General features: G+C 36.9%; 2 protein-coding genes across 7 annotated transcripts in view; one reads left to right on the top strand and one right to left on the bottom strand.

The window, feature by feature from the left end:
• FBXL2 (F-box and leucine rich repeat protein 2) overlaps nucleotides 1-10,847 on the top strand; it is a 67,173-nt gene extending 56,326 nt beyond the window's left edge. The window contains exon 16 of one of the 2 annotated variants that reach the window (XM_054815277.1): nucleotides 10,507-10,847. The gene's annotated coding sequence lies outside the window, so the exon portion shown is untranslated. Of the gene's footprint in view, nucleotides 1-213; nucleotides 751-10,506 lie in introns of those variants that run through there. The other variant, XM_054815278.1, reaches the window with a different exon arrangement.
• UBP1 (upstream binding protein 1) overlaps nucleotides 974-12,638 on the bottom strand; it is a 58,395-nt gene continuing 46,730 nt past the window's right edge. For 4 of the 5 annotated variants that reach the window (XM_054815271.1, XM_054815274.1, XM_054815273.1 and 1 more), the window contains 8 exons: nucleotides 10,176-10,279; nucleotides 9,314-9,368; nucleotides 9,042-9,135; nucleotides 7,375-7,465; nucleotides 6,551-6,660; nucleotides 4,982-5,124; nucleotides 4,355-4,406; nucleotides 974-2,832 (listed from right to left, as the gene is read on the bottom strand). In XM_054815271.1, the coding sequence (XP_054671246.1) occupies nucleotides 2,795-2,832; nucleotides 4,355-4,406; nucleotides 4,982-5,124; nucleotides 6,551-6,660; nucleotides 7,375-7,465; nucleotides 9,042-9,135; nucleotides 9,314-9,368; nucleotides 10,176-10,279 (687 nt within the window). In that variant the 3' untranslated portion in view covers nucleotides 974-2,794. The remainder of the gene's footprint in view (nucleotides 2,833-4,354; nucleotides 4,407-4,981; nucleotides 5,125-6,550; nucleotides 6,661-7,374; nucleotides 7,466-9,041; nucleotides 9,136-9,313; nucleotides 9,369-10,175; nucleotides 10,280-12,638) is intronic. The other variant, XM_054815272.1, reaches the window with a different exon arrangement.

The following is a 12,638-nucleotide window of genomic DNA, read 5'->3' as shown; positions in this document are numbered from 1 at the left end:
GGATTATTTAAGAAGCTGTCAACTTCTGAATGATAATAATTATAAAAATCTAGCTATTAACTCTTAAGGCCATGCTTTCATCCTAAGTTTTTCAGTGCTAGAGGGTTAGATAAACTTTTTTATATTATGCAACTTAATTATCTGAGATAAACTACTCAACAGTTCAGAAAGCTTTTTTTGTGTAAGACTGACTGTGTGCGTGTATGTTTTAAGAGTTCAAGACCTGTGTCTTTACTGAAAAATTAATGGAAATACTGGCTTAAAAAGCAGTTGGAGAAGCTACTGCTGCACAGTACCCCCCAAATTTTAAGCTACTTTGAAAAAGGAGTGTCAACATGAAGAGACTTTTATGGACAAGAGCGGCTGTGTTGTGTTCATGCTTCACACATTCACCAATGAAGGGGACAGTAAATTAAGATCTCGGAGGATAAATTACAGATGAGAGCACAGTATGTAGATTTCTTTACTACTCCAAAATAAGCCAAGCAGGGCTTGTTTTGCACAGTAGTGGAGGAGTGTTGGTACAATCATATGTAGAGATCCATTACAATACTGCAGTAATGGAGGGGTTTAAGCAGATTTTATTCTCAACTGTACCAGTAAAGTCAGTGGTACCAGGTATGTCATAATGTGTTGCCTTTTGTTGGCTTTTTTTTTTTCCTAAGAACATAATGAACCTTGTAAGTCTATCGCATTAAAGATGTACAAAAACAAATGGAACCTACTCTGATATAAGACACTTAAATAAACAATCAGCTGATGTCAAATTTGAATGTTTCACTTATTTCAAATGTAACTATGTTTTCTATTAGAAGCAGAAGATCTGTGTGCAGGATAAACCACAGAGCTGCTTTGCTTCCACTATTTACCTTTACCTACCATTGTTGCTCGGGTAGGTCTTGCAGGAAAATCTTAATAGCAGAAGTATCTCTAATATGGTTGGGGGGGAAAAAGTAAACGAAAAGAAAGCACATTTACAAAATTATTGAAAAACATTTATTATACTTAAATTGAAATGTGTACATCTTATTAAAAAACAAAAGCAATTTGCTGGTGCCATAATTTAATTCCAATTTCAAGTGAGCTGGACAAACTACTGTACAACTTTCAATAATCTTTAAAATTAGATACTTGGATACTTTCCAATCAAGGATTTTTCCACTTTTATAAAACATTTGGATTTGAATATGGTGTGAGCTGAAAAGACACAAGTGTCAGTTCAAGAAAATACTAGGACCAAACAATACCCAAAGATGAACAACTTATAGGCAGAAATGTTTAAGTACATAAATTTTTACTTTCAGTGCAGAAACAATAAAAACAGGAAAGAAACTCTAGCTTTGATGAATTCAAATTTTCAAAATGCTACAGCTTTAAGAAGCTTTTCTGCTAAGCACTTGAGCCAGTTATGAAAGAGGGAACAAAAAAAAAAATCAAAGTTGCTTTTTTACATGCTGTAGTAGTTGTTTATGTTGAACACTGCAGCATAAAAAGCAAATTATTCCCAAGCTTTTAAGCTGGAGATCAAGGTGGAACTTTTCAAAGGCACAAAAGGGCAGCTGTAAAACTGCCACTTACTACCTTTTGAAATATTCCCCTCTTAAGTACCTAACCAGTTGAAACTTAATGTTAACATAGGAAATGCTGTGCCATGTCTTTACAAGAAATATCCAAAATATTGAAAAAGCAAAGTAACTATTTGGTCAGGTAGAAGAGGCACTGTAACAGCTGTACAGTATGTATGGGAGGGCAAAGAAAGGGCAACAGAAAAGGTAAGATACTTGTCCATAATAGCAACTACAGCAAGGCCTTTACCTGCTGGGAAGGCGACTAAAATGGTGTATATTTAGTGTTTCTTAAGCAATTTATTTGATGTCGCTGAAAGCTATGACAGCCCTGTGGTGCCAGTGGATCATCTTCCCTCATCAGCATAATTCCACTAAATCATAAAAATCCACCTCTCACTGCTAGTATTTTTAAACCCACAATTTTACAAGCAAAGAGTTAAACTGCAGCAGTGCTCCGCAGAGAACCTAGGAAACTAAACATAAAAGATGCATAGGCAATTCTTTTCCATTAAATCTGTTAAAGCAAAACACAATTACTTGGTACCCCATAGGATTTATATTAATCCCTCCAATAAGGTACTACTGATAATGCAGTTTGCTGCATGCATATATTGCATCTGTCTAGGGCTTCTTCAAAGCCCGCTTCTGGCATTTACACTTCTTACATACACTCTTATACACAATTTACACGGGAAGCTGTTTTGACAGCTTTACTCTCAAAGACCCGACGACCTGATCACTATCAGCTTAACTACTCATCTCCACACAGATTAATATGTGCTCTGCTAACATCAAAAAATAAAACCAGCATAAGGTACAAGCAAGTAACAGACAAACTGGCACAGAAAGGTAAATGCCCCAAAATGAGTTTACATTCATCTCCAACTGGATACAGAGAATAGAAAAGCAACAGCGCTTCGCTTCTAGAAACTGTATCTACTGGCCATAATTTGCCTTATTTCAGTAAAGGGCAAGCACCTTTGCTTACATTGTCTTCCATGCCTGTACATAAGCTGTCATGGCATTATACCTCTCATGAGGACACTTAGCTATGGCAGTGATAAGAAAGCTCACCTATCAAACAGCTCATTAGAAAGGTCATTTCGTGTTTTCAATATGAAACATCTTATACGGTGAAGTTAGATCCTAAGGTTTTGGATGATCTTCGTAATCTTTAGGCAGGACTTCATTCTGCGGTGGAGTATCAGTCTAGCAATTGTGTGGTATCACTTCAGAATTATATGGAAGCCTTCACCATTTTCAGCTAAAAAAGGAAAAAAAGTGTCAGTCTTTCATAATTAGAACCATAAATACACTAGCCAATGCACTAAAACATCGAAGTATGGACCTGGTTTTTTTTTTTTTTTTTTTTTTACTATGTGAAGTGGTTCATTGCTGCTATGAAATACTAACCTTGACATGTGAAATAGCAGTAACCTGCTATTCAGACTAAACGCTTGAAGAATAATTAACTTTTTACAATTGCTTTGGTTTGCAGTTATTTCTGAACTCTTCCTACTGTGCATTAAACCCACCTCATTTGACAGTGACAGTTAATATCACAGAAAGAAGTTAACTTCTGCAAGACCAGTGTAAATCCTCAGCATATGCTTTTAATCATCTATTTTGTGATGCTTGGCGTTAAACTAGAAAGCCAAATGGAAATGGTGTTTAAAAAAAAAACCAAAACCAAACCCTGTGGATTTTATGCTTAGAAGCTAGTAGTACCACCAAAAGGCTTAACAACTGAGACAAACAGGTCTTTAACAATCACTAAACATGTGAATAGATTTTATACTACACAGAACAATTAGGTTTTTAGGATGCTGATAAAGTGAAGCAGACTTTAAAAATACAGCTCATCTACATCAAAAAACCTAGCTTTTAAAAATTTCCTGCTTGGGCTGAACAAAAAATGTTCTGATTAACAGTTTGTAACTGGCTCTTCAAAGTTGGGACAGTTTCTGTAGATAAAATTTGCACAGGTTCAAATTTGTCCACTGCTTACCCAACATCCTGGCATGCTTTACCAGAAATAAACTGGACCCCTAAGAAAGTGTGGGATTCATCTGAAACACCTATGAGGAAACCTGAACCAGCATCTTTGTGCACTAAGGTTGGCTGCAGCCCAGTTTCACTGCATTCATACAATTAACATGATTCCATGTTCTAGGAATGTTCCCCTTCAAGCCTACTAGCTGATGCTAAACAACAGTGTTCCGAGAGCGAGTCTTTGCGTGGCAGAGGAAACGCACTGTTGTCTTCCCAGCAAAATGGCCACGTCCTCTCTACAGCAACAACCCACTGCAGGGGATTATTTACTGGCCATGAAAGAACAGAATTTTATACTCAGTTCTACCAACTACCGGGACTCAGTTAACACTGGACTTCAGAGGTACTACTGCCAGGGTATTTTTTTTATTCTTTTGAAACTTCACCACTGTCAACAATTATTAACAGCAAGCACTGCTCAGTGATGGTTGACTGAATTTCAGATGAGGTTTGTTACAGAGTGCTGCACTGGTTCTGAACTGAAAGCGGGGAGAAAAGACTGAGGTGCTATGTGGGGGCTGAACGGTCTGGCTAAGAGAGGAGGAACTCATGGATATTTTCTGCCACTACTGTATGCAGATTTTTTTTTTTTTTTTTTTTTTGCAAGTCAGCCGTCACTAGATCTGCTGTTACTCTTTGCTTGGGGAAGTTTTAATAAATAGTATTCTGCTTTAAAGAAGGCTCCTTGGTAGAATAAACAATTACGGTTTACACTGTCAGAAAAGACACTGTACCTTTTATTGTGGTGAATAAGAAACAACTCTCATCTTGAAAGTTTTGAACCATCTAAAAAAAAAAAAGTTTTGAAATCCTCCTGAGTATGATCAATGCAAAAAATAAATACATCAGTTACTAAACACAACATTTATAAGCAATTGCATATTTTTTGGTTTATTCAGCAAGTGACAAGCATATACCAAATTAAATTAAAATACATTACTGTCAAAATACTGCTTGTTAATCACGTGCCAACCAGTTGGGAGCGTATCACTGTTGGCTGTGGTTTTGGAACTCTAAATATGTGTAGCAGATGCTTGAATAAGCCGAGTTCGACAGTATTTAAACACACCCTGCCTTTGGGCATGTTCAAAATAAATACATGCTAAGTAATTACCGCAGCATCTCAGAACTGTATAGACCAGTTGCCTTTCTCTTCTCATAATTTGAATTTATTCAGATAGAGGAAGAGCGATATATAAGAATTCTATTGCCCATTTCAATGTAAAGGAAAAATAAATGTCAGCAAATACTAGGTTGCATTATCAAACAGAAAAACAGTAATAAAAAAGCAAGCATAAGAAAATCCTCCATTCTATTCAATTCATAAATAAAATTTGTCAAAAAAATAAAGTGTCCATTACCTGATCACTAACAAGAATGTGGATACCTGTGGGACCCTGTCTGTAAACCTGGTTGATCTGATGCAAAGGAATATTAAATGCCAAAGCAAGCTTGCGTGTGACTTCTGAGGCTGCCATTTCTTCTAAGTAGATTGCATGATAAACTACAAGGAAAAAAAAAATTATTTAAATAGGCATGGTACTAATTGATAACAAGTAACTATATGAAAAAAATTGATTTTTTTTATATCCAGGCTTTAAAAGATTTTAAAAGCTAGAAACCTTTCCTTTATTCTCCCCCTCATTCTCACTAAGAAGCATGAACTGCCATGACTTTTCTTTGAAGGCAAAGCCGTAAGCACACCTCTCTGACAAGGGGAGGCTTCTATTTGCTCTGATACTGAAAGCAACTGCCACATTTTTTCCTGTATCCTGTACAAAAAGGCACAGTCACGTCAGACAGACGTAAATGGATTTTTAAGGAGTCACCTAAAGATGACTTTGGAAGTAGTTTTGGACCATCACAAAAGCAGCAGGTAACACACCTGACTGATACCACTACACTATTGTTTTAAATGGGATGTAGAAATTTTTTTTTTTTTTTAAAGAAAGCCTTTTTCAGCTGTCTGAATAAATTTCCTACAGATCATCTCAGAGCTGAGAGGTGGCAGGGGGTGAATACACCACCACAAACAAACAGAAGAGCAAGAAAAAGTAGCTATTCAGTTTGACTCTGCATTTACAGTTCTATAGCTTTATTTCATAGTGCTAGAAGCCCTTGGCAGCTCCATGTTTGCACATTCTTCCATCCCAAACCAAAGACTGAAGATATCCAGAGGGAAAATATGTATTTGGCAGAAACAGTATCCTATTTACAGATCCTCCTCCACCTCGATTCTTGCACAGAAAATACACAACTACTATTACAGCAGCAGCCTGTACAGATTTCAGTTGGTTGGGGAAAGAGGTCTCTTCACTCAAAGTCAAGAGCAAGAAAAGAATCATTTCAAAGAGCTCCATTCTCTTAATTGTAAGATTTACATGAATTTACAATTAAATACTAAGTTCCCATCTGTGTTGAAACCACAGCTATCTCTCAGGAAAATAATACTAAAATCATGAGCCTGTACACTGCTTGGCTCTTTTTCTTTGTCCACGCTCTACCAGTCTTAGTTCAGTTGCACAGAAAATGACAGCAAAACCTAACTGAAAATGGGAAAGAATCTAAGTGTTTTATTTGCATGTAGCTTTTACATGCACCTGCATTCATCAGGTTAATACCTTGGCTGTAACAACACAGCACAGCTAATTTGAGAGCTCCTTAATTAATTACCACGTAACTACAGTTAGTTTGATCAATGGACTGAAAAAAAATATCTATGATTTAACCTTGAGAGGTTTTAAGGTTCTGTTCATCCCGGGCAGTGTTAGAACAGCAACGTTGTTCTGAATACAACTTCCTATGGTTTCTCTGTACACCAGAAACAGAAAATGAGCCTCTTCGCTATTCTTTTTTCCTTCCCATCCATCTTGTTTTATACTTTTTCAGACACAGAAACGGCATACTAAGAGAGCCCCTATGCACCATACCGTATATTGCACCATTGCTGCTATCACCATTGCCTGCATCTTGTCTTTCCAGTTGTATGCTCCTTAACGGCTCCTGACAGACATAGATTGTTAAACGGGGCCTAACAGACCTGCAATTCAAACAAATCACGTATCAGAGAAAAGGTTGCTTGCCCTGGAAATACAGAAAATTTGTGGATAGGCCACAAATGTAGATTTGTTACGCTAACAGTATATTTGAAATATTTTCTTTTGCTGACCAAAAAAAAAAAAAAAATTAATATAATGGGAAGTGGTCTCTCAGATGCTACTGCATTTTAGCAAAATTTCTATCAATTCCAAGTTCATCAAGGTGCTGCTTGCAGGAATCCTGGAACATAACTACTGAGTAACAATGACAATTCTTGTGAAGGTCAATGGTAACAACTACCTGTTTCAGTCAGAATCAGATAACATCAGCTGGGATACTGTCTGCGTTTGCACGCAATGCTTGTAACCTCAAAAGGCCTTGAGTTGTTCTTGGCTCCCCTAAACAAGAAGTTTTGTGTCTCAGCAACAAATCCATCTGGTTTTAAGAAATTGGCAGTGCCCAGCTGCATTGGTACCAGCCTCACAGCCTACCTTTGAACCCATCAGGGCCTGCGTCTCAGCTAGGGTCTGCCCTGGAGGCGTACACACGCAAGGAGGCTCTTTTTAAACATACTGCTGCCAGTCCCTGAGGCAGCTCTCACAGGCATCCAGGCCCATCCCGACACTGACTTCCCAGATCTCCCAATTCTAAGGACAGGGGATTCTAGTAAATGACAGAACAAAACCCACTCGTGCCCTCACATTCAACATATTACCTGGATTTCAGTGCATTATATAGCCGAATTCCATCGGCTGGACCACAGATTTGTACCAGATCTTCTCTCGTCAGCTTTAATAAATCAGCACCTGGAGAAACACATGAGGGTTTTACGAAAATTATTTTAGAATATCTATACTTCTTAGTATACTTCCCACGGTGGTTAGTTTCACTTGATGGTGTTTACATCTTCGAAAAAGTACAAAGTCTGCAAGGCACACAATTTCCGTAGAGGCAGATGACTCTTCTACATCCAGACAATGACTTAAATGACTCAAAATTTTAACTAAACACCCAGGTCAGTGAATTTTAAACACACGCAAAATACAGAGCAAAGATATTTGATGGTTTCTCACTCAATGAATCATCCCAGGCCATCAACTAATACATCATATCCTCTATGCACTTAACTTATTACAATACACTCATTTGTAGAAGATACTGCTAAAGGCTGGCATAACTAAATCACTGTGGTCAAATCAGTACATCATCAGCCTGTGGGGTGAATCCAGGTTGTGGGATGCTTCCATCCAAGAGCAGTTTGGGTTTTTTAAATGATCCTGGGAATAAGTGATCTCTGAAACCAACTGCTTCCGAGAAGACTTACTTTAGAAAATGAAGCTTTGATAAAAGATACTAAGTAGATCTAAACACAAAATGGAAGGAAGCATACTTCTTAGAAGCAGCATGGGTGTCAACAAAGAAAACAGTCTGAAAAATCAGTCACTGTAATAGATGAGTGGAGGACAGGGGGAAAAAAAAAAAAAAAAGACAGTCTTTACTTGTGAAAATACTCCACAGACGATCTAGGAATGGCACCGGTAAAAGCCAGCAAAAATGATTTGTTATCATACCCCTTAAGTACTATAATAAGAAAACCCGCCACACCTGAAGAATAATTAAAACTACACTACACCTCTTGCTTCAAAGAAAATCTATTGGCCAGCTACTATTTGTCTTCTAGAAGCATGTAAAGATAATAATGAAAAAGAACTGCTTTAAAAGTGTTCCAAGGGTCTTTGTCAGATATTTGGTACTAAAGTTTACTGAGAAAGCTTTGCAATCACAATAGAAGAACCACAGATCAAAAACTAACCAGCAGCAGCAGAATAAATGGTCAATTTCCAACACTGTGAGGGTTGACTACAAAATATTGTGTTTTTCCATTTGGTCCGTGGCATTTAAAATAAAATTGTGTCACTGATTAACTAAGGAGCCTTAGCATGTCAGTCTTGATGAGCTGGTAGATGCTGTTGGTTCCAGGGAAGCTCGTGGCAGTAGTGATGTACACTGATGTACAAGAACAGGTTGCTTTGCTAGGAGGTGTGCTGAGCTACACTGAGGAGGGAAACCCAGGACGGCACCAGTTTATTGCTGAGATAGCTAGTAGTGCCGTGTGGTTCTTACATGTTACGTATGTTAATTTGGGTTTCCTTTTCCTCAAAGAAATCATGTTCTTAGGTGCCAAAAGCTGCAGTTTTTCCAGCAGTCTCACTACCATCTCAAGGTCTGGTCAAAATGCCTTCCAATGCAAACTGAATATTTAATAAGCAAATTAGTAAATTACAATAAATATCAATGCCATATTGTTTCTAGAGAATTATTTTCCCAAACAAAACTTGCTCACTAACACAGACTCTAAATAAAAAAGTAAACTATAGATACCTGAGAAATTTGAAAAAAGCCTTGTATAGGTAGAGAACCTATGCTTGAGCAACCATTGCTGAGTTTCCTGGATTGTGGCTGAAGGATGAAGCTGCTGTAAGAAACAAGATTGGATATGATAATTTGGATATTTAAAAAAACAACCCACAAAACCATTAATAAACCTTCCTCAGTTAAACACTTCCTCAGTACCTATCACTATCAAGGTATATATAAATCAAATGTTCTGACACAAATATAGCCATGATCAATACTAGAAAGCAAATACTCACATCTCCAGACCCTTGAGAGGTTCCATCTCCTTGATGATTTGGGGAGGAAGAATTGCTACAGATAAAAAAAAAACCCAAAAAAACCCATATTACTAGAATTTTATTAAGCAAAATATTCAAGCATTGCTGAAAAATAACTTGAAATTCCCAAAACAATACATATCACTGTTGAAAGACGAATTACACACTGCATAGAGTGAAACTTAAGTTAAACTCAAGAAAAAGATCATCACTCTTCTATATGCAAGTCATCTGGTTCCTATTCTGTGTGTTATCAACTGGAAAAGCAGCTTTACCAACACTCACGGGAGGCTATATGGGCACTTGTCTGTCTTAAATGGTGACTGAGGAAGAGGCAGTAAAATACAAGGCAATACCACTGTAAATCATTCCTTGATCACCCAAGTTTGATTACACTAGTTTAATTAATGCCTCAGTACAAAATGTTTTTACCAATACAATTTTTGTTGAAAAGCTTGTAAAGATTATTGTTGGTTTTTTTCCTTGCAAATTGTATTAACTGTGTATACAGGGAATGAAGACGGTTCTTACTGAAAAAAGCTAAATAATTTCCAAAGACAAGGACTAAATGAGAATTGTTAAAAGATAAAGTATTTGCTATATGACCAAGGACAAGAAGAAAAGTTTCCAACAGTGTATAGTAAAAAAGAAAAATGTTGAAGCAAAAGTAATTACATTATAATTGAATCACATGATGTGTGAAGCTCTAAAATAAATATATAAGTCAAAACAATCTCTCATTCCCCAGTGGAGCAAGAAAACAGATTTACTCAGAAAACACTTTTGAATAAGCCTGATTTTTAAATGTTATCTTTAGTTAGGGTACGGAAAAGAAACCTACCTGTCTGGGACACTGTAGGTATTATGTTGAGCAGAGGTAAAAGTTGGAGCAGGAGTAGGACTGTTGTTTACAAATGTTGTAGGAGTATCAGGCCATGGTGAACACTGAAGATAAAAAAAAAAACCTTAAGTTTCTCTTGACAATACATTTTTTACTCTGATGCACAGATCTTTCATTTAAAGCCAGGGTTTTTTCCACAGAGAATTTTGATTTGTAATTCTAAATAAAGATTCCCTCCATCCAACACATTACATGCAGATACTACAGGTAAAAATCAGTTTTATCTTGTTCATTCAAAAAGACTCCTATTTATACTGTCTTCTGTTAACAGAGTGAAGGTATTAGCGGTGGACCTGACTGAAGACCCATACAGATTACTTAGCTGAAAACAAACCAACCAACCCCAAGCCATCTGCTGAAAAAACTTCATTCATCCTGAAAGGGATGAAGGGGCTGTTTCAACTGCGGGTGTTGTGACTTGACAAAGGTGTTCAGCAAGAGTAAATAAAACTATGTAGCCAGATTTCCCCTTGTGGATAGATTTAATGTATCTGCCCTGACAGCAACTAAGTACAAATGGAATTTTCAGTAGAAATTTAGTGCATTTAAATTTTTTATTCATTTACTGCAGGACTAAAATGATGCTTACATGTACTGCTTTCTTTAAACTGCTTTGTAAACTGGAATTTTTACACACAAATTTAAGTCATCAGAAGTATATTATGAGCCAAATGTCAAATTTAGTCAGTCTTTTTTCAGGTTTTTTTTTGAACCACCATGATAAAAGCCCTTAAAAATGAGACTGGCTTTTAGTGTTTCCAATATCATTGCAAATTCAGTATTTTCAAGAAAAATAAAAAGCAAAGACAGACAGGATTAAAACAAGCAAGTTGCCCAAGATACAGTAAGCTAAGACTATGCCTGTTAAAACAACAACAAAGATTTCTGATATACTTATAATGCACCAGCTAAATACCCTGTACAGAAATTCCAGAGTTATCTCACAGCCTTGCAAAGGGGGAGAAGGAGGGAGGGAAACAAGTATGACCTAATATTAATGGAAACATGTTTCAACAATTTTGTGTTGAAAGACCCTTTCATTATCTGGGGGAAATGGTAAATGAGCCCCATCAGCAGCTGTAATCTTCTGTAAAACAGTTAACAACATTTCTGTGCTGGACTCCAGTCTTCACTCGTCAGAGTAAGATTACAAGTTCCCCAGCATGGCACATACAATTTAAAAAAAAACCCTTGCATGGCAATAGCTTAAAAATTAGGAAATTTTTCATCTGAGATCTGACTCAAATAGGTATTTTTGCTAGCCACTGTGTACAGTCTTTGATTACTTAATCAAAGCCACCCTTTAGACTACAAACAGTGCCATCCACACAATGTTCTTCTATGACCTTCTAGATTACCCACTCTTCCTCCTATTCTGTATATTCCCATTGGTTGTTTCTCTTCTCAAGTTCATTTTAATGTTATTCTCAAAGATGTAATATTACAACAGGTAGTTAAAATAGGCCTTCAGTCCCTAATTATGTGATCCAAAGCCATAATTTTAAAATAAAAGCTCAACATAATGTTAGCTTTGTTCTTCTGAAATATTTTGGAAGTGCAGTTAATTTTCTTTAATTTTATGACATTCTCTCCCTAAATTTTAATGCAAGATGTTTATCTGGACACACAGATGCAAGCTGTACATCCTTAGCCACTATTCCATTCAAAGATTCTGTTTGACATACATTTGAATTCAGGGGCAAGGAAGAATGCACTGGTGTCAGAGAACAGCTTTTGAGCCGTTCCCAAGGCATGTACTGCAGTTAATGTTTCTGCCCTTCAAACCCAGCTGAAGTTGATCAGAACAAAACTCTTGAGTTTAAATGCTGGAAGAAGCACATTTGAAATATTTAGAAAAAAAAAAATCCCAACCCAAAGCAAGCTTTTTTTCCTCCTATAAACACACTTTCCTACCTTGTCTTCTCTTCCAGCAAAAATGTTACTAACTATTCACTGAGACTGAATCAGTTGGTTAAAAAAATAGTAGTAGTAGTAGTAGTAATACTACTACTGCAACATGCCCATTGACTCAGTTCTCCTTTCTTCTGTCTTACAGGTTGTGGAGGGAAAAATTAGTAGTTGAGCACTGAGATACTTAATTCTGAAAGGTTCAGGATCAAAAAAAGCCTAGCATTAAAAAATAATAATTAAAAAAATCAACAGCATATATTCTTCAAGTGTCTTCTAGCAATTAACTCGAGCTGCTTATGCTTTCGGAATCACTCACATACACAACCGACCTGCTACTTTACAAACCCATCAAGTTCAGAAACAGGATGAGACAAATGCCTGGGCATCAAATCCATCAACACTAAGATGACTAAGCAGGGATGTGCTTTCTAACATCCTGCGTGACAATTCTGGACACTGGGGGATTACGAGGGGAACGGATCAAAGAAGGTG

This window comes from Grus americana, chromosome 2, assembly GCF_028858705.1.
Source record: "Grus americana isolate bGruAme1 chromosome 2, bGruAme1.mat, whole genome shotgun sequence".
Taxonomy (NCBI): Eukaryota; Metazoa; Chordata; class Aves; order Gruiformes; family Gruidae; genus Grus; species Grus americana.
This window is presented reverse-complemented; position numbering and strand designations above follow the sequence as displayed.